Source organism: Paralichthys olivaceus, chromosome 6 (assembly GCF_024713975.1).
Source record: "Paralichthys olivaceus isolate ysfri-2021 chromosome 6, ASM2471397v2, whole genome shotgun sequence".
NCBI classification, from domain to species: domain Eukaryota; kingdom Metazoa; phylum Chordata; class Actinopteri; order Pleuronectiformes; family Paralichthyidae; genus Paralichthys; species Paralichthys olivaceus.
Window position 1 is genome coordinate 15,032,845 of NC_091098.1, and position 26,721 is coordinate 15,059,565.

The 26,721-nt window shown below is 42.7% G+C and overlaps 2 protein-coding genes across 35 annotated transcripts in view; both read left to right on the forward strand.

Moving 5' to 3' along the window:
- Positions 1–2,860, forward strand: part of huwe1 (HECT, UBA and WWE domain containing E3 ubiquitin protein ligase 1) — a 34,994-nt gene extending 32,134 nt beyond the window's left edge. For all 32 annotated transcript variants that reach the window (XM_069526514.1, XM_069526524.1, XM_069526512.1 and 29 more), the window contains 6 exons: positions 20–307; positions 456–561; positions 788–905; positions 1,325–1,506; positions 1,730–1,920; positions 2,034–2,860. In XM_069526514.1, coding sequence (XP_069382615.1) covers positions 20–307; positions 456–561; positions 788–905; positions 1,325–1,506; positions 1,730–1,920; positions 2,034–2,136 — 988 coding nt within the window. In that variant the 3' untranslated portion in view covers positions 2,137–2,860. The remainder of the gene's footprint in view (positions 1–19; positions 308–455; positions 562–787; positions 906–1,324; positions 1,507–1,729; positions 1,921–2,033) is intronic.
- Positions 2,861–12,907: 10,047 nt separating this feature from the next.
- The window catches only part of l1cama (L1 cell adhesion molecule, paralog a), a 42,970-nt gene continuing 29,156 nt past the window's right edge, over positions 12,908–26,721 (forward strand). For all 3 annotated transcript variants that reach the window (XM_069526952.1, XM_069526953.1, XM_069526954.1), the window contains exon 1: positions 12,908–13,066. The gene's annotated coding sequence lies outside the window, so the exon portion shown is untranslated. The remainder of the gene's footprint in view (positions 13,067–26,721) is intronic.

Here is a 26,721-nt window from a genome sequence, read left to right on the forward strand (position 1 = left end):
TGCTCACTTTTCACAACAGGTACATAGTGTTTGAAGGAGAGGAGGGTCAGGATGCTGGTGGCCTGCTGAGGGAATGGTACATGATCATTTCTCGGGAGATGTTCAACCCCATGTACGCCCTGTTCCGCACTTCACCAGGCGACCGTGTCACATACACCATCAACCCCTCATCTCACTGCAACCCCAACCACCTCAGCTACTTCAAGTTCGTGGGTCGTGTGGTGGCTAAGGCAGTCTATGATAACCGGTTATTGGAGTGCTACTTCACCCGCAGCTTTTACAAGCACATCCTGGGCAAGAGTGTCAGGTATTTGAGCTACTGTCAGTCACAGTCAAGTAATGAAGACAAGCTATGCTAAAACTTCCAACATACAAAGTCATGATGATCACTATACTGAATGATTGGTTAGCTATATATTATTTATGTTAAGAAATGTATTTTTGTGGTCTTCCAGGTACACAGACATGGAGAGTGAGGACTATCCATTCTTCCAGGGCTTGGTCTACCTGCTGGAGAATGATGTGTCCACACTGGGCTATGAGCTGACGTTCAGCACAGAGGTTGGTGTCTGTTCTCTAGTTATTCCAGTTGGTTTCAAGTAGAAAATTGATTGTAATTCTTAACTGTTGAAATTGTGATTGGTTCCCACATGCTTTATGTGCTCATAAAATTGGTGCTAAAAGTGTTTTAAATCTGATGGCATTAAAATAACTGGCAGTAAAATATGAAGCTGAAATTCTGTAAGATGTGCGACACTATAAGTGTTCACTTGCTCTGTGTGTGAAGGTCCAGGAGTTCGGTGTGTGTGAAGTTAGAGACCTCAAGCCAAATGGAGCCAATATCCTGGTCACAGAGGAAAACAAAAAAGAGTATGTGCACCTGGTATGCCAGATGAAGATGACAGGTAAGACCAAATATATTATTTACCACAAGGAGCAAGGCTGTATTATCAATACACAATCATATTTGCAATGAAAACAGTCGGTGCAGAGGGAATATCTTGTAATGTACAGATGTCATCTTAAATGTTCAGGGCAGATATTCTCAGAGATGCGCAAATAAAGCACTAGGTGGCAGCCCTTTTAAATGTTGCACTGATCAATATTCAGCAGCCAGCCAGTGGTGCTTCTGTCTGTAAAATGGCTGATTTATCATAACCAACACCCTCCAGCTGCTGCTCAAATACATTATTCAGTAAATTATTACATTTTCAGCTGCTTCATTGAAAAGAAATTGCCATCAAATTCAATTAAAAACAGTTGGTTGTATGCCAAATATCTTCGGTATTGCAGAAAGATTGAGTTCTTAACCCTTGTTTTCTAGGTGCAATCCGCAAGCAGCTGGCAGCCTTCCTCGAGGGATTCTACGAGATCATCCCCAAGCGGCTGATCTCCATCTTCACTGAGCAGGAGCTGGAGCTGCTCATCTCTGGCCTACCCACTATTGACATTGATGACCTGAAGGCCAACACTGAATATCACAAATACCAGTCCAGCTCCATCCAGGTATGAGCGAGTTTACACATGTTACACAAACTGAGTATTATTATGTTCATGTCTTACGACAGTTGGCTTCATATTGTTTCAAATCCAGTAAAGCTGATTTTTTTGGAGGTTTTATTGCTAATGTCTTGCAGCTTCTAGCCTTTAACTGTCAATTGAGACAATTTATAAAACTGAATAGCAACACATTTGTAACTCATGCATTTCTTTTTTCCACTAACTTTAGATCCAGTGGTTCTGGAGGGCCTTGCGTTCCTTTGACCAGGCGGACCGGGCTAAGTTCCTACAGTTTGTCACTGGTACCTCCAAGGTTCCCCTCCAGGGTTTTGCTGCTCTGGAGGGCATGAACGGCATCCAGAAGTTCCAGATTCACCGTGACGATCGCTCCACTGACCGCCTGCCATCTGCTCATACCTGGTACACACTTATCAATACAATGATCAGAATAATAATGAATATTCTTATTAAACCTGAAATGAACAAAATTGTGAAAGTGGAACTTTAATTTTATGACCTTTCTCTTTCTCCAGCTTTAACCAGCTGGACCTCCCAGCCTATGAGAGCTACGAGAAGCTGAGACATATGCTGCTGTTGGCCATTCAGGAATGCTCAGAGGGATTCGGACTGGCTTAAACTATGAGACTCTTAACAAACTCAGACATGCAAACAGACAGTTGATTTAGATTTGCCTACTCCTGACACATTCACACTGATAACCTTTGAACACACACACTATCATAGACATTACTGGATTACTTGTTGAATGGCCTAGACTTACTGGTTTCTATTCCATATAAAACAGATAAAACCAGCAAGTGAAATGGACTGATTGACATTGCGTACAACACAGAGAGCCTCATGTTAATGGCAAAATGCAAGAGTGGATTCAGAGGATAAAACATGGACTAATATAAGAGACGTTTTCTTCATTTAGTTTGATTTCTCTGTACAAAAGGTTTGGGAGTTTGTTATGTTTAATCTTTTTTGTTCTCTGGTTGTGTAAAAAGAAAAAAGAGAATGTTGTTTGAACAGGATGGTTATAAAACCTTTGGGGAAAAATATTGGTGGTTTCTTGTTGCTAATTTGTGACCTCATAAGCCTTGACGACGGGGAACATTTTTATGGGGGGTGTATGGACAACTTGAGAAGTTTTGGAGATATTCACAAAAATGCACTTTTCAAAGTTTTGTGGCATTTTTAAGGAAGGATGGTACAAAAAATGAAGAGAAAACCTGAAGGAGATTTAAAAAAAACATTAACCATAAATTCTAGAGTATTTTTGGCTATTAAATCGCTGACCCAGCCTTGAGCCTTTGAATCGGAGTGAAATAACTACATGAATAAATGCATAAAGTTGCGTCCATTGTCTCTTTTAACAGTGTTTTACCTGCAGTGAATTCATTACAGTCAAACCAAACATGTCACTTCTGTATATAATCACCGAAATACTTTATGCAAAAGAAACTTTTTTCTATTTGGTAATATTATTGGCAGTTTATCAGTGATGACAAGTAAAATCAATCCCACACCTCATGCTCACACTGATCCTCGCAGTGCATCAGACAAACTGTCACTCTTGACAAAATCACTTAAGCTCTGTAAGCTTGTGTGTAAGGACGGACGCCGTCCTGCAGCACGTTCCTGATGTATCGCCTGTAGTCGTGGGGTAGTTGGTTAGGGGTTCATATCATATTGGGAGCTCAGTGCAGCAGTGCTGTCATTGAGCATGCTGCCACTGACCCAGTCTGCCCTCCAGTCTCAAACAAATCTCTGTTTTGATTATGTCCCACCACCCACACTGCCCCCTCTTTGCTTCTTGTTCAGTGCTGATGGGCCAAAGACGACAGAGACCAAGTGATTTCTTGTCATCCTACAGTCTCCTGAGGGTTTTGTCCCCAGGTATCTGCTCATATTTATGATCCTTCACAACAGACAGTTTGATGTTAAATGTTGCAGCAGGAACTTCATATGATAAATTGAGAATATTAAAAAGTGTCCTGGCACACCTTACTGGGAAACCTATGGAAACTGATTAATCAGGCTAGCCCATTATATTTGATTATTAATACATTTTGTAATTTTTAAAATTGTGTTATAATTGTCACATTTTATTTAGTTTGTAAATGATTTAATTACTAGACTGGCAGTCAGTAGAACAGCATACTTCTGCCAAGGGCAAACAGTCACCTTAGATTCAATCAAACTGCACCAAATTGGTCACACATGGAATGTAAGTCCCCTAAATGTGCCTTCATCAAGATCCATGAATTATTCCCTGAGTAAAAAAATACTTGATTTTGAAATGTTCAAGGAAGTTTAAAAGAATCCTGAATGTTCCTCAACACCAGAATAAATGGGTTCTTTCCTGACCAATGTTGCATCCCTACACCAAGTTTCATAGAAATCCATTCAATAGATTTTCAAATCCTGCTGACAAAAGTTTGCAGAGGTAACTAGTCCTTGTCTACTGAGTTGGTTTGTGTGCTGCAGGCCATTTTGATTTAGTAATGCTAAAGTCCAACACCTGGTAATTATTTAGAAGGCAAATACTTCAGAAGTGCTGGTGCAACTGGTTCGGGTATGATAGTCCTATAAGTTGACCTGCATAGAAATAATCTCTTACTCAAAACACACACTGTCCACTTTAAACCTTTATAAGATCCTCCATCTTTTATAGTTTTAATAACAGTGCGTTATCGTACTGTGTGATTAAAAACACCTTCATGTAAAAAAAGATTCTCCTGTTCTTCTTGGTGACAGACTCAAAGTTTACTGAATTCAACATTTGACAAGAGAAGTGCCCACATTCTGAAACACTCCAGAAGTCTGGGATATCTCCAGGGATCTGAAGTCAATCCTTTGTGTTTCAGAGTAGCAACAGTACTCGGCTAAAGAACACTTCTGTCTGTTCTGCTCTTCACCCCCCCCCCCCCCCAAAGCCCTCGCATGTCTGCAGTTTGCACCTGTCGTTGCCTCTTTTCCTCTCACTCCTCCCCTGTGTGCTCCTGTTCTTCTACCTGCTCCTGCGTGCTCAATTTGTTCCACTTGAGGAACCACTACAACACTGGAAATCAAAACCCCCACCTCTAACCCCCCCCTGCATACCAGTTGCAGAATGGGGAGCGTCCATGTCTGATTTAGTGTGTGCTGAGGCATGATAAATGAAATTACAGTGCTGTCATGCAGGGATTTCAGACCCCACACTAAGCCCTGGTTTTACAGTACACTGGCCGGCCAGGTCTTTGTGTGTCCCCCCCCCCCCCGCCTCCATTCATGTATGAAGCGCAGATGCAATTTTCTACCGGCCATGCTTGATTTACATATTCTGTAAGCATCTGTTGCTCTGAGGAGGCTGTGATGAGCAATTAAAGGGGAAAGATAAGTAAAGCATGCAGGGACATTTCTCAAGAAGAAGATTTCACATCACATTTCCTCACTGATGGGTCGACTTTTCTGAGATGATTTTAGATTTCCTCTTTATTATCTTGCAACTGTAGAAGAATATATTTCCTGTGAATGTCTAGGGGGAAATAGAAATATCAGCGGCGGTGCTCAATGAGCTGTTCAGTGTACTGTGCCGGCCTCTCCACTGGGTGGAGATCATTAGACCAGCCAGAGTGAACAGAATGTTCCCTGTCACAGACGTTCTCCACATCACTGCGTTTTCCACCAAAGTCACTGTCACTGCTGTTTTCATGCTCAGGGAGCAATTTAAGGCAGAGTGTTGCTAACATATAAATCATTTGTGTTTTGTCACCAATGCCTTTAATATGCATGTGACTAACACTTTGAGTAATTCAAAAACCTCAGCATTTTTCCCAATAAAACCATAAGAGAAAAAGGGTGAGGAAATTGCTTAAAAGGCAGCAGGGCTGAACAAGAGTGTGTGTGTGTGTCTGCGACATTGAAAATAAAAACTTGTTGTGCACAGATAACAGTGACCGCTGCTCATCAGCTGAGGAGGAAATGAAGGCCGGGGGCGTCCATTAATAATGACTCTGTTGTGTCTGAGCCAGAAAGCTCTCAGAGTGATTTGTTTTACTTGTGCTGTCTTCAGTGTCTCTGGAATAAATCACGATATTACAATGCTCACGAGGCCAAATGATGAAGTCCTTTTTTTAGCAGAGAGCTGCAGAGTGCAAAGGAACAAAACCAGTTCATTAGAGTAATTGGTTTAATGTTTCTAATTTGCCACAGAGATCTTTACACTGGACAGAATTGATGGTGGAGCTTACTCACCGATTTCTCCCCCTCTTCAAAAATGTCATGATCCTCCAGATCACGAGGTGGTAAACACTGGCTTCATTTCAGGCAGAAGCCCGTTAACAGCATTGCTATTTACAGGGTGTGAGCAACACACTGACAACTTGTTATTGTTCCGCCCGTTAATTCAGTGTGGTTTATTCATGATAGATGTTCCAAATAAAAATGTCCCAGTGGAAACTTGCAACGGGATTCACGCTGTTGTCATGATTTTGTGCTTTTTCATGTTTTTCAATGTTGTGTTAGTTTCTCAAGGCAAATGTCGAGAGGCCCTGTGCTTCACATGATTAGATAAAGGAGAAGCTTGACATATCAAGGTGGACAGGAGCAGCCCTCAGTTTTGACAGCGGTGTGACGGGCGAGGGAGGGTGTTATGTGCCGTTGTGAATCTGTCTGGTTTGTCATCACCTCCTGATTAGGCTGCAGTCTCTGCTCTGCCTGTGAGGACGGGGACCAGGGAGCAGCAGAAACTACTGTGTGCCTTTAACAGAGGAGCAGATCCACGCGCAGTAACAAATCATTGGGCTTAGTGCTGATATATATTTGTGCATCTGTGTGTGTGCGTTTCTGTCCTTTAGGGAGAAGTCATCCGTGGAAAAAGCTGGGCTCAGGTGGGAGCACGTAGGCTCAGGCTGTGGTGTCCAGACCCAAACCAGAAGTGACAGTCCGTCTACTGTAAAGGTCACAGTCTTTATTACCTCTGAGCTTCCAAGTATCCGTGGTCGCTATCTATTTACCACATTGCATCTGCAGCCACCCCCTCCAATCCAAGCCTCTCCCTCACCTCCCCTCAGTGGCACAGCAGTGGGCACAGCAGTGGCATTTTAGAGGAGAGGAGCCATGAAATTCAGCCCTGTCATAGTACAGATCATGTAATGCAGTCATCTACTGAAGGTTATCACTCACAGGTACAATACTCTTGAGTCTGCCGAGACAGGTGTAATGTGGCAGGAGGCAGTAACTGCAGAGGTGTTTGATGAAACCACCTGAAATACGCAGCTTATTTATCTGTAAATACAGCAGGGACATATTTAAAGTGCAAATAGATCTCCGTCTCCTCTCCGGTGACATTTCCACAGCTTGCACATTAAGCTGCTTCTAAAAAAAATAAATAAATGCAAATGGTGTGTTGATGTAACTGCAACATGGTGCATTGTAATACAAGATAAAGAACAGTAAAGGGTCATTACTGTTTCTGGAGGGGAAAAAAGCCTTTTGAAGCAAAAGGCAGTAAACATCACAGTCGCCCCTCTGGTTTAACAATGTTTGTGCAGCAGCAAATTCTATGCAAAAGCTCGATTTGAATATCAATGATGAGAATTCGAGTATTCACAAGCTGCAAATTGTTTGTGTGATTTCCCTTATTTTGATCCTCTCACAACAACAACTTATCTTCGGTGGTGCTCTAATCTTCGGTTCACCACTGCACATTTGTCTGAGGCCGACTCACAGCCATTTACATGCAGTTAACATGCTTAATGAGATGAGTGAGGCCTCGGTCATATCTGGCAGTAGGGCCGCTCTAAGCATGGAGGGGAAACTAAATCAGAGTCATTTCCCTTCAATTAGCGAGTGATTAACGGCAGGTCGGAGACGGGTGGCTGACCTTCTGGCCACCTAATGACTTTTAACTGGATCAATGGATCAACCAACACCGGCCACATCAGTAACCCAGGAAGCGTGCAGGCAGTGGAGAGGCCCTGTAGGTGCAAAGAGCTGTTGAATCCACCTCTGACTGCCCACTTCTCACGCCTGCTTCTTACATCTATCTTCAGCTCTGCTGCCTTTCACGTCTCTTCCTCTCTGTCGCTGTAATATTATCACATCTATTCTTTTTTCCCCACACACACACACTGTTGGCTCACTGCTATCTATAAAAAATCTTTTTCTGTCGCTCTCTTTGCTCTGAGCACCTCCTCAGCTCTCACAACGTGTTCTGGTTTTTGCTACACTTTTTTTCTAACCCTGTGTTTGCCCGTGCAGCTCAGTGCAACACTCCAGACTGTAGAGCTGCAGGAAGTGGTTGTGAAATGGTTCATCTCTGCTACATTACTATAGGGGACAGTAATCTTTAGGATATCTCTGCACCCGGCCTATACGCTATATTTAGAACTATATTCACTATTTCAAAACACTAAGGAAATGAAGACTATAGGTGGCTTCAAATTCAGGTTATATGCTTTATTTAATAATGCAGAGGCAGAAGGCAACAAAGAATTAAAATCTTTTAAATGAAAAAAACACAACAGTAAATAATACATCTGAAATAATCTGTTGCTTTCTTAAGCTTGAACCTGTTTTTCTATTTAATTACTTAATTTTTCATTAAGTAATTATTGTTCCAATTCCTTTATTTGTTCATCTCTTCATTTTTATTGGGATTTAATGAACTGTGTGTGTGGGTGTGAGGGTGTGTGAGCATAAACACTGACCTTGTCAGTGTGACTTGTGACCTTGTCCCGTTTGAGGTTAGGGGTCAGATGTGAATTGTGGTTAGGGTCAGACATTCAACAGTCATGGAAGTCAATTCAAAGCCCAAATAAGGATGGTTGTGCTCGGACTCTTTCTTGTCTCTTAGTCATCCTTCCAGAAAGAACAAAACAGAAAACAATTCCATTCCATGAGATGTCTCTGAATTGCAATGTGAACCTCATGTTATTGCCCAAGACCTTAATCCTGATGAGTGGTTTCTCATAAACTAATAATTCAACATTTTTCCCTCTGCCATCTGTGTCCACTCTGGTTTCTATTGTATCGTCCATCTGCTTATTTTCCATTTTGCTTCTATTATAATACGCACAGTACAGACACCTCCTCTTTTCCTTTTCCTCTCCTCCTTTCTCAGGCACATGTCTTAAGAGTAAACGTTTCATCATCATTTTTATTATTATTCTTTAAAGGGTCAGTGTGTAGAATTTAGTGACATCTAATGGTGAAGTTGCATTTTGCGGCTGAATACCCTTTAACTCACCCTCCCCTTCCATGGTGGCCTCCAGAGAGAGGACCCACTCCTGATGAAATTCTAAGTATTTAAATATAAAGGGTCGATTGTAAGAAACACACACAAACAAAATACAATTTAGATGAAATACACGGGTGAAAACATCACTAGGATTATTTTATTTTCAATTTCACCTAAATCTTACACACTGAAGCTTTAAAGCCTCTATTGCAGCGTGTTGTTATTCCTCCACTGCTGCTGCTGTATCAGTCTGTTTCTCCTTTTCCCCTTCTTCCACCTTTTCCTTTCCCTTTGAGAGCCTGATTGCGCCTTCTATTAGTTCACTTTCTTTTCCCACAGATCCTATGAGCCTCTTTGTGCATGACAACGCTGTCTGTCTTAATCGTTTAGTTGACTCCTGGATGTATTTTTGTCCTCCTCAATTCTCTTTTCCCTTTCTGATTTTAATAAGTTGTGCTTTCCATCTCAATAAGTCTGTCTCTCTCTTTAAGAACCTCCACACCCATACTGCAGCCATTTACTATATTGCCTCCATCCTCTCATTTTTAAGCTGATGGAGCTCTCTCCCTCTCTCTCTCGGTTTTCTGCTGACCGCACTGTTTTTTTTTGCTCCAGTCTTAGGTTGTTCATTCATAGCCTTCCACTCTCTCTCTCCTTCTCTCTCTCTCTCCTTCTCTCTCAGTCCACGCTCTTGTCTTCCTCCTCATATATCATTCCATCTCTCCAGCCAGTCTGCCAGCAGACTCACTTACAGTGAGTGCGGGAGGAGGGAGCTCCCACAAGGACGAGTAAGAAGTATCCGGAGATGAATGGCTCTGTGTGAGGGGGTATGAAGAAGTGACGGTGGCAGGTCACTGTCTCCTCACAGACACGTTTGTACTACAGAGGTCAGGGAGCTGGATTCACTCTCCTGCTCTTGTTGCTTTGAAAACTCTAGCTGTAAGGAGGTGAAACAATCAGAGACAGGACATTATATCTATTGATCAGTCTGACGGAGACTTCCTTCAAGCTGAATGATCATTTTCCTCCATCTCCCCACTTGCAGCTGCTGCCTAATTATTACAGTGTTGGCTTTTGTTTTAATAGCTTGGGTCTGAGCGGAGGAGCTGAAATGACTCAGACTGCAGATCAGTGACTATTAAATACTCATAACTTCCTGTTGTTCAGTCCTGTTGATCCAGAAAGCTATATCTCCTCTGAGCTTTTTTATTTCCTCGCATCATTTCCCACAATTCTCCCTATTGCCCAGTTTCCAGGAAGTGTTTATAACATGAACCCCATGTTATTGCTCAAGACCTCAGTACCGATCAGTTTTACTCATAAACTAGAAATGAGCTATTTTTTCTTGAGCCACCTGTTTCCACTCAGGTCTATCTGATTATTTTCCATTTTATAACAGCAAACATGCCTTTGTATCACCTTGTTATGTCTAGTGCTTATGATTTAGTTTAGTTTTTGCTCTATATCTATTTTTAACAGCTCTTTTTGTTGTTTTGCAATGTGGAGCGTTATAAAATAAACTTTACTTACTTACTTACTTACTTTCCTTTTGTGGGCCAGCTGTGGCTCAGGAGGTGGGTCGTCACTAACCAGAGGGTCAGCAGTTCGACACGATCCCAGTCCCCCCTGTATTCTGCATGGCGAGGGGCAAACTCCTGATTCACTGTATTAATGTGACTGTGAATGGATGATTGGCAAAAATGCACTGTGAAGTACTTTAAGTCGTCATGAAGTCAAGCGCTATATAAATACAGACCAAGTACCTTAAGATGAGACATTTCATCTTTTTTAATCGTTCTTTTTGTTGGCCTTTTTAAATAATTTTAATTCATAACCCTAACCCTTTTTTCACATTTTTACTGACAACTCAGTATCTGTCTCAAAAATGTCACAAAAACTCAATTGATTACTTTCTTAGTGAAAAAAAAACAAACTGTATTTGATCCCAGATACATTTTGTCCATCCAATCTTCTCTCCCTCTTTGTCTCCACTCCTGGCTTCCATCCAGCCACAGTTTTGACCCTGAACTCTCGGCCTCTTCTCCAGACATCCCATCTCTCCTGAGGGTAATGGCGGAGGTTCTCACCTATCTGATCGGGCCTCATCAATCATCATTCCCATGCCGCCCTCTCCCGTAGTGGCTTTGTGTCTCCGTGCCTGGCAGATCCTGCAGGCACCAGCTGCAGATGGGCGAGTTGGCATTGTCGGGTTCCAGAGGCACAAAGAAAAAGTGGAGCAGCTCAGTGGGAATGGGGTTTTTTCTGACTGGACATGGCGCTGCCCCAATTACCTGAGCTGCTCTGAGACTTTTATTTTTAGTGTGGACTGAGTGTGAACGTGGCCTTATTTTTGTCCCTTCTCTTATTTCAGGAATCGATCCAGAAATATCTGAGTCTTCTCATCTGAGGGTTCTGTGCAGTTTTTAGAGTAAACTCTGACCAACGTACAACAGAGTGAGTATCCTAGGTAACTCAAGTCTTTTAATCTGTATCTTTGTCAAAACTTTTACACTGGAGTTGAAAAAAACTCACCTGAGTTGACTTACTATTTAATGTCAAAATTGCTGCCTTGAAAAAAGGCCTATTAGCTCTATAAAGCTGTGCTTAGGTACAGTTGTGTTAAATGCTAATGCCAGCACGCTAACACATTCACAATAACAATGCTGAGTTTGGTATTGGATTAATGTTAATGATTTATTATTAGCCTGTTAGCATGCTATTATTTTCTAATGAGCATTAAACAAGGCGCAGCAGAGTTGGATGGGAATGTACTTCATGCTGCAGGAATGAAACAAAAGTGTTTGACCTGACGATGGTCAAGAATCGTTACAGTTCATCCTGAGGCGACCATGAATGTCTGTGCTGAACTTTATGAGAAAAGAATCCAGTGGTTGTTGAGTTATATTATTCAAATTCACAAAAGCTGTTCTGAAGTCAGTGGACTTTATCCTCTGAGGACCATAAAAAAATCATGTAAAGACTGTACATCCAGTAGTCAGTTTGGATCAAAGTGTTCGAATGACTGACCCACAGACCAAAACTGCAACCTATAAAACCATGTTTCCGGCATGGCTAATAAAAATACCATAACACTGATAGCACAAGAAACACAGAATAAAGCTGCCACAGTCCCTCTAACTGTGTGAACTCAAGTGTTTGTTTCATCTTGCAAATAAACTGAATAGGGAAAAAGTCATCTTAAAACAGATTTACTGGGCGTGTAGAATACAGAGGAATAAGATCTGAAAGGTTTGGGGAATAGGGACTGAGGAGGTTTAAACAATAAACTGGTGCCAGCTAATGCGCCGCGGTTTAAAAGCAAATAAGAGAATATTCTGCTCCAGTGTTTCAGTTTTTTGGAAGAGCTGGGGGGCAAACGGGTCCGGCACATAAATGAACAGCAATCACAATGCAGCACATGAACAATAAAAGCATCTCTGTCACCATGTGTGCGGGAACTTAGTCACCCGATGACGTTTAGCAATTTTATCTTTATCATGTCACATCAACAAACACTGGCAGACAACCAGTGGATTACACCCCCCCCCACAACACCACCACCACCCCCACCCCCAGACTCAGATAAGAGACGGCGGTGATTCCTTTTTATTCGGCGCTGTTACATAACATACATCCCCAGACACGCCTTTGACTATAATGAACTAAAGTGGAGGTGATGATTTAGCGGCAGGATGAATTAAAGAGATGAGAGTTGAGCCAGTGGAGCGTCGAGAACTAACACAAAACTTCACACGCCCGTTATTTCACAAGTGCCCAAGTGTTTTATGCTAATTTGTGGTGTGCATTAATATTTTTGGCACTGCTTGGCTGAATGTAAGTGCAGTAATAAGAGCAGCAGGACCTACACAAATCCACACTGTACACATGCAGGGAGGAAGAGGAGGAAGAGGAGGAAGAGGAGGAAGAGGAGGACAGAGGAGGACAGAGGAGGGGGGGTGGATAGAGGACAGGAAGGAGGAGAGGAGGCGAGGGAGGGTGTTACAATAAAGGAATGGCCATGCTCCACAGAGATTGAGGTGAGGAGAGAGAGAGCGAGGGAGAGAACAGGAGGAGGACGGAGGGAGGCAGGCAGGCAGAGAAGAGGGGTGATGTCACCTCTAACTGGCAGCCAATGAGAGTCAGGAGGGGTGGAGAGAGAGAGCGGCCGGAGGAGGGTGTGTTTTTCTATCACTGCAGCATCAGCAGAGAGGAGAGGTGCACTATCAATTTCACAGAGGAGGAGGAGAAGAGGAAGAAGCAAAGGCACAAGTAGATAAGGAAGAGAGGGAGGAAAAGAGGACGCAGGGAGTTGCCAGAGGATCGAGCATCAGCGTGGAGGTAAGAGGATGTTTTTGTGATGGGATGAACAGTTTGTCATCACAAGAGAAAGATGTTTGTGGACCAATTAGGTTCCTAAAGGTGGAGGAGGCTTGTTATGGAATCACACCTTTGCTTCATCTTATTCGTGCAGTAAAAAAGACGACTGGATCATGAAAATTAAGAAGCTTATTCTCTCACTGTTGATGTTTAGAAAACCAACTCATTCAACACACTTTAATCAAATTAACAGACGTGTGCGGCAGTGTATTACTTTGAACTGTTCAAAGAAATCTTGTGTATTAAAGCCGGGTGTCATGGATAACCTGTTGGTGCAGAACACTTTTAGAGAAATGTTTTTTCTTTTCATGTTTTATTTTTTAATCAACAGGGTCTGATTCTCTTAATATTGAATATGCATCAGTCTCATTGTACTGCCTCACTGAACACTTAATTAGCCATAATTACAATATAACACTGCCTGACATTGTCTTTGTTTTATTGTCTGAATTTGCATTAAAGTTAAGATTTGTGTTTGAAATAAGGGGCAGAAATGATACAAGAATATTTTATGGGCTTTTCATCTGTTGCATCACCTTATATTTAAATGAAAAAATTGATTTCTACCTGACCAAATGCCAAAACTATATAAAGCAATTGCTTAAAATCTGCAGCTTTGAAGTTAATATTTTGCATTTTTCTGTAAACTGAGGACAATTTCTCACAAAATTTCTCAGCTTGGCTTTGCCTCCCCCTCTGCCTTGCTACTTTAATATGAATATTCGTTTTCTCCCCACATTCCCCTCCCCCAGCTAATAACTGTGTAGCGTCATGTTCAGTGCAGCTCATGATTGCAATGTGCTGCTATGATTTTCATTGATGTGGAGGAGGAAACTCCACAAGCTGCATGGTGAACAGCACAGCAGAGCAGACCGCAATGGGTCTGGTTTGCTTTCGCATAGATAGAGCATGGGTACCCTTAAACCACACACCTTGGAGGGAAGACAGAGAAGACGGAGTTTAAAAAAGAAAGTGGTTGGAGGAAAAAAAGAACGATTGAGATATCAACAGGAGACAGAGTGATAGAGAGATACGGAAGGAGATGTCAGAGGAAAGGAAAATAAGGGTGGGGCCGTGCACACAGCAGACTGTGGAGGTGTGCCCGTGAAAAGGAGGCTCTCACCTGGCTGTATGCCACACAGCTGGCTACTGTCTTTGTGGCTTATTACACATCTGTTCTGTTCAACAGCGGAAAACAGACAATATTCCACACAACAGTTGTGTTAATGATGTAGAAAAGTGTATTGACAAAAGCAGCAGCTGTTAAAGGCTGTGAGCTTGTCTGTTGTTTATGTATTTATATGGTTCTTTGTGAGTGAGTACATCTTTGTGCATATTCTCATATTTTACACCAAGACATGCACATGTGTATCTGCTTGTATTATATGTGTGTGTGTGTCAGTGGTGTAGTGAACCTGCTCTCTTACTCTCCCTCCCTCCCATGCATCGGTAGCCTGCAGCTTCTCTCAGATGAACATAGTCAGGGGACTGGAGGGGTGCGAAGGCGCTTTGCCTGACAATGACTTGTTACCATCTGTACAACATCCATAAACACACTGAGCTGCACACGAACACAATAGATTGCGGTGCAGCTGCTGCTGAAGACGGTGTGTATGTGTGTGTATCTTCTCCATGGCAGCAATGCTCCAGAGACCCACTGCTGGTCACATTATCATGCTATCTAATGCAGTGGGGTTTTCATGGCCGTGGCCGTCGGATCAGACCGAGCTGTGAGCTGCTGGTTTGGAGGCGATGTTGTTGTAGGAGTAGCTTGGCGAGACTTGGAGTCTATGATTACCCTTGCTACAGTATGGTGCAGAATGTAATCTCCCCTCTGACGCCGGCTGGTTAATTGAGCTGTTCCATCAAAGAGATGGATGGAAACAGGGATTTATGTGAAGCAGGAGAGAGGGACAGAGAGACAGATCTCAAATGAAAAGAGAGAACAGGCAGGGGAGGGTGGGGTAAGCAACATAAAAAAGATAAAGGTGAAGGAGGAGATGCTGGACTACCGTTTTGAAAAGCAAAGCACTCTGCATCCTAAAATGCAGGATCTCTGCAATGGGCTCTGAAGAAAGAAAGAAGGAGAAGGAGGGATGAGTGAGGATGTATAAAGGGGCAAGGTCACAAGGGAGGATGGGCTGTGACAAAAGAAAGAGCAAAAAGAAAAGAATGAAAGGGCGGAAAGATTTAAAGGGAGATTTTTACACAGTATAGACACAAATAATACGTCTGATTGCAATCAAAGACAACTGTGAGACGAAAGTGGTGCAGTGCATGATCAGATATTTCTGCTTTTGCTGTACTATATTTTATGGAATGATAGCGTCAGAGACTGGCCTGTTTCCAACTGGCTGTAGGCCTGCAGTGGAAGTAGAGAGCTGGTGTTGTGTAGGAGGAGAGTAGTGGTCTGCTCTCAATCTGCCTGTTAGGAGCAACTCCAGAGAAGAGCAGCGCTGCACTGGCCCCTCACTCCTCAGCCACCTGTTATAGCCTGGGGGCACCTTTGCCATCCCACTTGACAAATACAGATAAATGAACACACACACACACGGGCCCAACCTCTGCAACACACACAAACAAACACACACTACGGAGATCTTGTTGCAGTGCGCTAAATTAAAGATCCTGTAACGTTGCCTTGTCATCCTGATTGCTTAAGCATCTGCTGCTGATCAAAGACCGCACACTGCACTTTCTGGGGATTCAGCTATTTAATGTAGACACAGGGTAAAATAAAGGTTAAGTGAGAGAACTATCTCAAAGTCGACAGGGACTGTTTCATCTCCGCTTTCTTTTTTTGTCCTTCTTTGAGAATTATCTTTGTAAAGTGACAAACAAACGAGCACTGATTCAAAAGCTCAATAGCGAACCCCCTTGTGTTGTTTTTAAGTTTGTCTTTTCGAAGCCCTTCCCTTGTGTGCGCAGTTGCGTGTGCACCTTTAGGATGCTGTCAAGAGTCGGCCGCCGCCTCCACCCCTCAACCCCTCCCTGGTTGCGGCTCGGAAGCTGTTTGATTTAGATTGTGCAGATGGGAGACAGCCCACTGGGTGTCAAGTGGGGGGGATCGTGTAGACATACTGTCAGGGTTTGGTGGAGAATACATTGTGGTGATTTAAGGAGCTAAGGGTCAGATGGATTGACAGGCCCGCCATGGGCAAATCATTATAGAGAAATGAGGAGAAGGGTTAGGAGGCCAGCGAGGGGGGAGGATGAAAATTTGCAAAAAGGTGAAATGAGATAGGCGGGGAGGAAAATCTTAAGATGGAACAAGACTGATTTAAAAGCAGGTAGGTGAGTGGTGATGGTGGGAAGATGAATGCTGTTATGGAAGATAAAGTGGGAGAGCATCGTCATGGCAATTTCTCTGCACCACCTTGTTCCAGTCATCACTTAAGAGTCATGTTCTCTCGTCTTAGACAGCTTCCTGCAAGAACAAATTTAAGTAATCCATTTCGCTTTACTGCCTCTGTCTCTCTATTTCTTCTAGCCGTGCACCTCCCTGGTTTCACTTGTCCTATCAGTATTCACACAGTGGTGGACACAGGAACCCACACATCAGGGTCTTAATCAAAATAATGACTGACGCTACGATTAGCTTTCCCAGAAAGAGGCTCTCAGACAAAGACTCATAAATCCAATTCTATTATACAATTGAACCTGCGATGGAGACTGGGGCACAAATAAAAGCGTCATGTATGGAAATGAATTTAATTTGGGAGAGTGAGTTACCTTATTACAGCTCTCAGACGTGATGGTATGAGAGTGGGGAAATTGTAGAATCCCCCAGAGTAACAAATGTGTTATTGCTGGTTAAAATTGCACAAGTGGAACCCTGTGGTGGATATGGTGTCCTACCAGGAGAGAAATTAATTACTGCCAAACCAATAACGCAACTATCCGAAAATATCCAAGAAGACAAATTAGGACATTAAAGGCCTATACATTTTTTTCTTTATCATTTTGTTTTAGAATTATGGTGCAAAAATGTTCCACTTGTGTGAGTAGAATTTCTCCAGTGTGCTCTGTTTGAACCAGACAGGAAAGCAGCAAAGCAATAAAGCTAGGACACACAGGATTGAATATGAATGAGAGGAGATATGAAACTCCTTGTCCGTCCTTCTCTTTGCCTCCTTGACGCTGTCCTCATCTTTTTTTAGTCTGACAAAATTATTTCTTTGTCTCGGCAACACACAGAATTCCCCTCAGCGTCACTCCTCCTGGACCCCGGTCAGCTCTATCAAAAGAAGCTTTATTGTCCACACCAGTGAATATAATTGGACTAAATTGACCCTCTGTCCACTGTGTTTCCCAACTGCATGTTTCCTCTCTATGAAGTGTTCTGTTGATTCTCAGAGATGCCTCTCTGTGTATTTGCAGCCTGTGCGTGCATGACTCGCCACCAGCGGAACCAGTGAGAGATGCCCTCATGAATGAATGGATTATGATCTACATTAATCAATGTTGGGTTATTGCTTGTTTTTTGTAAAGGATGATGTCAAATGTCTGATGGCAGCATTGTTGGGATACAGTAGCTAAGTCTCTAAGTTTAATGGCTTCTGGGTATAAATAACTTAGAAGTTAAGATATGTGTTTCCTTCTCTGCTTCAAAGTACATTTTTAATACTTTATTTTCACTTTCATTATTCCAGACAAAAAGCCCTTGGTTATTTTAACTCAAAAAAGAGAAGCTTTATTTCTTATATTTTCAAAATCCTTGTAATGTTATAAAATGTCTGAGAGGCCCTAAAGATTTGATCAGAAATAGAATTAGACATGTTTCTTAGATTAAAGAAACACATATATAGTTATTAATGTTATTGATGGTAGTGGGAGTCATAATACAAAAAGCCTCCTCTTCTATTTTAGAGCTGACAAGGTAAAGGGCCAATCGAATCTATCAAGCTGGTATCCCTGAAATACTTATATTGATCATATATTATAGTGTGTGTGTGTGTGTGTGTGTGTGTCTGATCATGGCAATTTCCATTATAGCAAATGTAGCACCATCTGATATCACCCAATAAGTCGATTTGGCAATATTGACAACATCTCAGACTCCATTGACCATATTTTGCCACTTCAGGGAATGACTGTGTCACTGTAGCACTCTGGTTTTGATTACATTGCACTGGCTGTTTATTAAGGGGACATGACAGCGTTGGGTTACTAATTTATTGATCTGTTGCTGTGAGGCTGGCTGCATTTTTAATGAATCTTTGGGGCATGGTTGGCTACTTCAGCACTGTTGCTTTGCTTTGAGTTACATCACACTGCTCTGCTGAGCTTATGACAGGCCTTTTCAATACCGTTGGAATTTATTCTTGATCTGTGCTCTGTATTTTTCGTGTCAGTTTCCTCCTCTTCTCTCTACACTCCATGTATTTTGTACGACTTTCTTTCCAGCCCAGATTTTTTTTTCTGTTGCCACTACTTTAACTTAGCAATACTGTTTATTTAGGCAGTTAATAGAAAAGCAGTATTTGGCCACCAGTCACGTAGGTTGTATTCGACAGGCATGGCTCAATGCTTTGTGTGGAGGCTGCAAGTCGCTGAGAAAGTTCTCTTAGAAGACATTTATATTCAGGCACTGAGGCATCATCACAGTCAAGCAGTTGACGTGTTTCTCTTTCTGAGGGAGCAAAGAGAAACATGTTTCTGTCTTTCTCAGAGAAACAGTTCTCCTCTGAGAGAACCATGTTTCTCCGGATCAGAAAACCTGAGTTAGATTCTGATGCTGAGCCTTATGCTGGAGAATATCCAGTCTGTTGAAGCATCTCAGAAAGCACACCCAAGATTTTACTGATCAAAAGATGTTCCATGAAATGTTTGGAAATTCAGTCTGGAAACATTGAACAAGAAATTACATTGAAAAAATTTAAAGCAATGTTTGAAATCTTGCAGCTGGTACACGCAGTCAGGAAAACTGTGTGTGTGTGTGTGTGTGTGTGTGTGTGTGTGTGTGTGTGTGTGTGTGTGTGTGTGTGTGTGTGTGTGTGTGTCTGTGTGTGTGTGTCTGTGTGTGTCTGTGTCTGTACTTGTACAGAAATCTTTTTGAGCCTCACACCGACTGACATTTTGGACAGTCCTCACTTTCAATTGACTGTTTGAAGCTTAAGACTTCTAGGACTTCAGTTAGAATTAGGTTTAGGTCAGTGTTAGGATTAAGGTTCATGTTAGGTTTAATTTACTTGTGATGGTTAAAGGTAAGGGGGTTAGGAAATGCATTATGCTAATACGTGCCCTCACTGTGTATGTGTGTGTGTTTTGAGGCATTAGAGTTGTTGTGCTGTTTGACATTGACTGAGCGGCGCACATTATTGTCTCACATGAGAAATACAATGTGGTTTGATACTGTTTTGAACCCATTCATTTGGAGTGTTTACATTTAAGTGTATTGATTTTTTTTTTCTTCCACTTGGCTCTTCCCCCTCTCTAAACTTACACTTCATTTGAATTCCCCATAACTGAAATAGATGGGGCATGAAACACGAGCATCCAAACACTCTTGAAAAGACACAGTGTCCTCAAGCACTTTCAGGTGATGTACGTATAACAGGGCTGTCGGTGTTCGTCTCCTCGCTGTCTCCGTGATGTTGTGATTGTGGTTGCTTGCAGGCGCTTCATCTGCTGTGTCAGCCATGATATATTCATTAGGGTTGGATTTCAGAGACTGGGAGGGGATCAGTTTTTGAGTGGGTTGTAATCCCCATACACTGGCCTAATTTAATCTCACCTACTGTGCCATCCTATTACACACTACACCCACCACACACATGCAGGCGCTGGCTGGAGGAGAGCAGACGAGGGGCGTGCAAGGTTAAAACAGGGTAATGTCAGACAAGAGGCACGGAGACAAAGAGGATTGTAAAAAAAAAAAAAAAAAAGTGCCACACAGGAGGAAAATTGATTATGAGCAGCAGGAGAGAGATTCAGGAACAGAGAAAGAAAGAGAAAATGTCACGGAGTAAAGAAATGTCAGCAGTGGAGACGGATGAGATTTTTGAGGAGGGGTTTTCTCTTTGAGTTTTGTTTTCGTTTGCTTCTTTCCCATCTGAAGGTGCATCCTCATCTCGCAGAATACATAAGATAACCTTTGTTTGCATGTGTCTAATGACTAATATAGCCCTACATATATAGAAAAATAAATGTGTTTCTCTGTGCCAGTTTTTTTTCTGCAGGGCATAGCAGCCTGCACAGAGTGACAGATTGATTGGGAACAACTTTTTCCCAGTCCATGCAGGAGTGCAGATTCTCTCAGCTTGTGATAAATTACATTTGAAATTAAACTAGCCAATTTTGTTTTATGAATATAAAAAAAGTAATACTAATTTAGAGTTTTCACCCATCACTTATAAATTGTGAAATAAACTAACATTATTATTGCTCATAGATTTCTCTTTTAAAGTCCCACTCTGGGTGGTTTATTTCACCCCTTAAAAACAAACTCTTCTTTATTCCTTAAAATCACATGTGTAGAATGTTTGGAATAATTTCCCCTCAGTCTTAAAATGGCTTAGATGTGACTGTAAACCTTCCTTCCTCATTTTGTAACTGAGATCTTTGAACATACTGACATGGCCCCGCCCTTAATCCCCATCTTCCCACCCTCACAGCTCAACTTTTCCAGCTACAGGGCCCCACCCTAATGTTGACAGAGATTGGTTTCTTAGGTTTGTGACATCACAAACCGGGGTTGTCTCAGTGGAGAATCTTTTACCTCCTGCGTGAATTTTTTTTTTAGATTGGCATTAATTTACTGCGGCACGAAGGTGGAAATACTCAGCCATGGTGTAATTTCACATTTCAATATGAGTTTTTTTTTCATGGAAGAAACGGAAAAGGAAAATAAAGGTTTTAAAACCTTTATTTTCCTTTAACATTACCACAATCATTAATTTGCATTGAAGTTTCATTTATCTATTGTCTCACATTTCCCTCTTTCAAACATGTTCATCCTTTCTGGTTTGAAAAACTAAACATATCTCAGTTTGGCACCATGTGAGCCTTTTTCTTCAAATATTTTGGGATGTCTCATTATGTCTGTTTTGCCAAGTTGCAAATAATTTGCATGTCACAGAGACTTCACACAGTGACACATGGGCTTATATAACCTACTCTGTTGTTCTTTTTCCCACTTATGACCTACATCTCTCTCATCATCCATCCTTATCTGCACATAGCCTGAGTAAAATTAGGCCACGCTGGCCTGCTACACACTCCACACACCAGGCACCTGAAGAGGATGTAGTCTGTGGATCTGTTCTTGTTAGCCTCTAGAGAGGGTGGACTTGTGTGGGTTTTTAAATCAGGTTGGTGTTGGGTTAGTTCTTTTCGAGTTTGCCCTCTGAATTGATCAGGGGTAATTGGGCATGGCGCTACAGAGAACCTCGCACAGGGCCCAATCTGCAATAATGAGACTCTAAATTTAGCTGATAAAACTGTCTGTATACATCAGCCATTGCGCTCTGCTGCACAGCGGGAAGAATTAAGCGAATGTGTTTTTGTGGCCAAACTCGCGGGGCAGACTTTCATGTAGAGATTTTTGTGTAGATCATTTGTTGGGATCTGGGCTGAAGAGAGGACTGGCAGGAAGCGAAGAGAAGATGCCGGGTGAGGCTCCTTGTTAAAAAGAGGAACAGTTTTCAAGAGAAAACACAGGAGCTCCGAGGGGGAAACATTTATTTTTTCTGGGGGGGTGCAGGTGTCATATTAAGGGGAAAGAGGAAGATAAAGAAAGAAATGACAAATCGTAATGAGATATAGAGAGAAGCTAGAAGAAGAATAGACAGAGGGTGCGGATATTGTTAACGAGGTAATTATACTTATAAGCAAAGACTTCATCCTCCAGGCCTGACTGGGTGGGGCAGGGGAGGAAGGAGAGAAAGAGTGCTTGGAGATACAGAAAGCAAGTTTTTTATTTTTTTACATTTTAATAAAGTTGATCGTAATATTAAAGTGTGATCCTGCTCAGGGCGACGGGCAGTAAGTGTAAGAGTATGAAGATTAAGATGGAAAGACAATGTGGAAAGAGAAAGGGATACAGGGGGCAGAGAGAGATAGGAGGGTAAAGGACAGAGATCCTGTAGTGATTAAAATGTCAAGTGTGTGCGGAGGCAGATGCGCGCACACACACACACACACACACACACACACACACACACACACACACACACACACACACACACACACACACACACAGCTCACCTGCATCCTCTCAGGCTGTGTACAGAGTTACTCACTAATTATAGAGGAGGAACACAACCCCAAACACAAACAGTATAGAAGTGCCTTCAGTATGCAGTCAATGATGGGATGGCTTCATTCTCAGTGGTGCCGTATATCATCCATCTTTATACACAGTCATAAATCTTGTTTTTCTCTCCTCCCTTTCTCATCCCCTCCGTCTTTCCATTCCTCCTTCCATCTCTCCTCCATCCAGTGGTCCAGACAGACTGTGTTTTATTTATGACCGTGCAGTGAGCGCTGTCTTGACCAGCCTGTGGTTTAGAAGGGGACAAACAACCCAACGGTAAATGTCGGTGACAGAGATTTTACTGCCTGTGCAGCTGTCATACACACTGTTTTCCCGTCTGCCTCCACCAAGTGTCAGAAAAGCTGAGTTCTCCTTTCAGTTTGAATGAAGGACAAAGGTGTCTGAGGTGTTTGGAAAATGTTGTCGTGCAAAAACGTGTTTGTTTGGCTAGTACTACCTGGTGGGAGTTGGCGACATGCTGTACTGGTGTCCTATATATAGGAACCAGCACGATCAGCAGGATTTATAGTCGTGCTTTCATGGGATGCATATGATTTAGATATCTGCGACTATAGTAGGGGATTTGGTGAACTAGAAAACTGCCACAAGAAGGTGTGCACAGGTGTGTGTTGCTCGTATTTTTGAATATGGGATAAGCAGCTGGCCACAAGCATCTTTGTTCAGTGTGTTTGTACCGTATAGATTGTCAGACCTGGTTGGCCTGACTCTCTCCATGAGAAGCTCATCAGCTGGTTGTTTGGCCGCAGGGAAAGGTCATGGCAGCTTCCTCTGCATCTCGTGGCCTTTCTCTTCCTCTATCTGTCTTTCCCTCCCTATCTCTCTCTTACTGGAATATCTGTCTGTACTCATAACTGAAGAAAAACGAGAAGGAAAGCGAGATGAGAGAGTGTGGTGGAGCTGTGGCCACAGCTGGGGCTCCAGAGTGAGTACAGGGCAATACCCCGCGAAGAAAAAGAGGGTGTGGGGGGGAGTAAAGATGATGTTGGAGGAAAGGAGGGGGGAAGTAAAGCTCTCCAAAACAATCAAAAAAGAGATGCAATACCATCCTGATTTTTTTGCTTATTCACTCTGTCTGCCTCCTAGAATAGAGTAAAGCCAGATATACACAGCCTTCAAATATCTGACAGGAGACACACACACACACACACACACACACACGCACTAACACACAGACATATGCAAACACAGACGGGATGGAACAAGTTGTCTGTTTACTCTCTTTCATATTGCGCCTTGTGAAAATTGCTGTGCGTTCCAGAAAATGTCATGTCCTTGATCTCTTTGCACCAGTCCACAGTGGTGTGTGGACGGGCTGGGGCTGCGTAGAGACATGGGGAGGGGGATTTACAGACACGACGAGGGTCTGCAGCAGAGACGTGGCTGCGCGCCTCAGATAACACTGCAGCCTTTGATGGAGCCTGGCCCTTCCTCTCTTGGAGACCGAAAGCCGCTCCGCCTCAAATAGATCTCCACCGTGGAGTCCATTGGTAATGATTGGATTTAGTTACAAAGCAGAAATGGTTTGCTGATGATAACGATAACAGATGCGATGGGAGTTAGTCAGACACTTAGGGTTGGGGGGGGCTGTATCGATGCTTTGCCAGCCTGCAAATTTCCCCCTGGACTGGACAGTCCCTCTCAGGCTTGATAATAGTTGATGGCAGAGGTTGATAGAATGCTACCTGTAATTGCATTGAGTATGGCCTTGGCTGCATGGTTGTTATGAAGATGTGGTGCAGGGCAGATGGAAGACAGTGCTCCACAAGCTGCATTCTATAGGGAGGGAGGGGTGAGGTAACGGAGTTCAGGGAGAGAGAAGGAGAGAGTTTCCGAGTTTCTGATTTGAGGAGTGAGAGACAATCAGCAGGGAGCAGAGGATAGAGAAAAGAAGTGAAAGGCAGATTGAGGAGTGCAAATAAAAGACTTTCGGAGGAGATGGCGGTGGAGAAGACGGAGCTCTTTTATGTATGGGGAGCATGTAGACATAACAGGGAAACTGGAGAGAGGCAGAGATGGGGAGGGAGGGGAAGAGTTGGAGACACGGGAGATGAGATGAAGGTTGAGGGTATAAAGTACAGATAGATGACGGAGAGAGAGGGGTGGGGTGGGGTGAGGGAGACGAACATGTGGGAGGGGGATGGGAGAGAAATATTTTCTGTGTGCGGGTGAGCTGGTGTCAGGAGGTTGTCATGGTGATAGCGGGTTGAGAAAAGGAAAGTGAGCCAGGGGTATTGACACCTAACCCTTGACACACACACACACACACACACACACACACACACACACACACACACACACAGGCAGTCCATACTGCACGCAAACTATAGACAGTCACATTCTACAACAAATTGAGTCAGGCCTAACAACAGTGACTTGTCACATCCTAAGTGAACAGTTTCTCACACTTTCTCATGACACACACACACACACACACACACACACACACACACACACACACACATACACACACACACACACACACACACACACACACACACACACACACACACATACACACACACACACACACACACACACACACACACACACACACACACACACACACACACACACACACACACACTGGTGGTGTGTACAATTGAGCTGCACCCATGCATAAAGTCCATTGGCCATATTTTCATGCAAACTACGTTTCCCATGTCACTCTGCTGTCTTCTATCCTCACTCTGCCCCATTTGAATGGCAGGCAAATCTCCTTAAACTGACTTGTCTCGCCAAACAATTACCCAAACCAACCTTCAGTCTGCTGCTGTGTGTAAGTGTGTGTTAGTGTGTGTTCTTTCGTTCTCATATATGAGCTTTGTGGTCCTTCCCTGTGTGTGCTGATGAAACAGAGAGATGGGAAACAAGCTAATGAAGAGAGAAGCAGCATCTCCAGTGGGGCGTAGTCTTCTGAGTCACTGAACACACTAATAATAATCTGGATTTGTACATTGATTTTTTTTTTTTATATAGAACCATTCACCACTGTGATCAGGTGCAGAGTGCTTGTGTATCCCCTTCACTGCACAGAGTCCGTGCAGAGTTGGCCTTTAGTAGGGAGCATAGCAATTTTCTAAAATGACAATACAGATTTTACCTTCAAAATGAATTCAGCTTGACTTTAGAACTATGTGAACATTACTGATGTTGTACAGTAAATCAACCAGATTGACTTCTTGTCAAATGTGAAGCAAAGGATAAATTCAGCAAGGTGCAAACACAGCATGAAGAAAAGACGATTTCCATACTGGACAAAAAACAAATCAATAACACTGCTCACTCCGAACTGTTAGCAGTTCATGTACTTTAGTTGTGTCCCAACAGAAGATAAAGTGAAGGAGAAATGATTCTGCGCTTTATGTGGCTGTGTGAGTTTTTTTTATTTCAGTCTCAATATGAGACTGAACTGTTTCTAAAGAGCTCTAATATCTGTTATGTTCTCCTCACCCCTTCTCTTGTTCCTTCTCATCCGTACACCCCCTCTGCATCCACTCCATAGACATTTACTAGCCTTACATCTCCTACCTCGTCCCCACAAGACCTTGTATTTGATTAGATGAGAAGCACTTAAGGGGAAGTGCTGCTTTTGCATCTTTTAACAAAGTTAATGGGATTGCTAAGACGCTGTTGTTGTCTGTCCTGGTTAATAATTCTGAAGATGCGAAGCACCAGGTCCTGTGATCTGTTTGGCTGTCAGTTAATTGGTTGGTTAAGCTTAGGTTGTTTTGGTTGCAGTTGTTAATGAATATATCTCTCTTTTGCATTGTCATTAGTAATGAAACTGTGAGTGAGTTTATGTTTACACTGTATGCACATGGTTGTAACCATATTTGACCTATGTAGCCTATATATACAAGTATCAGGCTACAAAAAAAAATCCATCCACTTTCCCACAGTCATTGAACCACCGGGGCCCTTCCATGCAAATGCATTAGCAAAGCACTATGAGTGACCTTGTCCTGCCAGTAGCTCATTTCCCTAAAGTGGTGAAAAACACAGGATTACGTCCAACCTAGGGAGACCTTGACAAATTTCTGTGCAGGCAAAGTCTAAATCTTAGCAATAAGCTTTCTGCAGAGAAGCATAGGGGGCAGAAATTACTTTTTTTTGGAAATAGGCCCATCATAAAAATGTATTGTAGTTAAAAACCTGAAAACAGAGACATCATAATTTCCATGCATTATCTACACAGCTCATCCATTGAGGGTTGCAGGAGGAGATGCCGCTGACATTGGGTGAGAGGCGGGGATACACCCTTGACAGGTTGTACCCCAGCTGTGTATCATTAAATTTGATATTTTCACTATTTCTACTGTAGTGGTACGAGGCATCACCA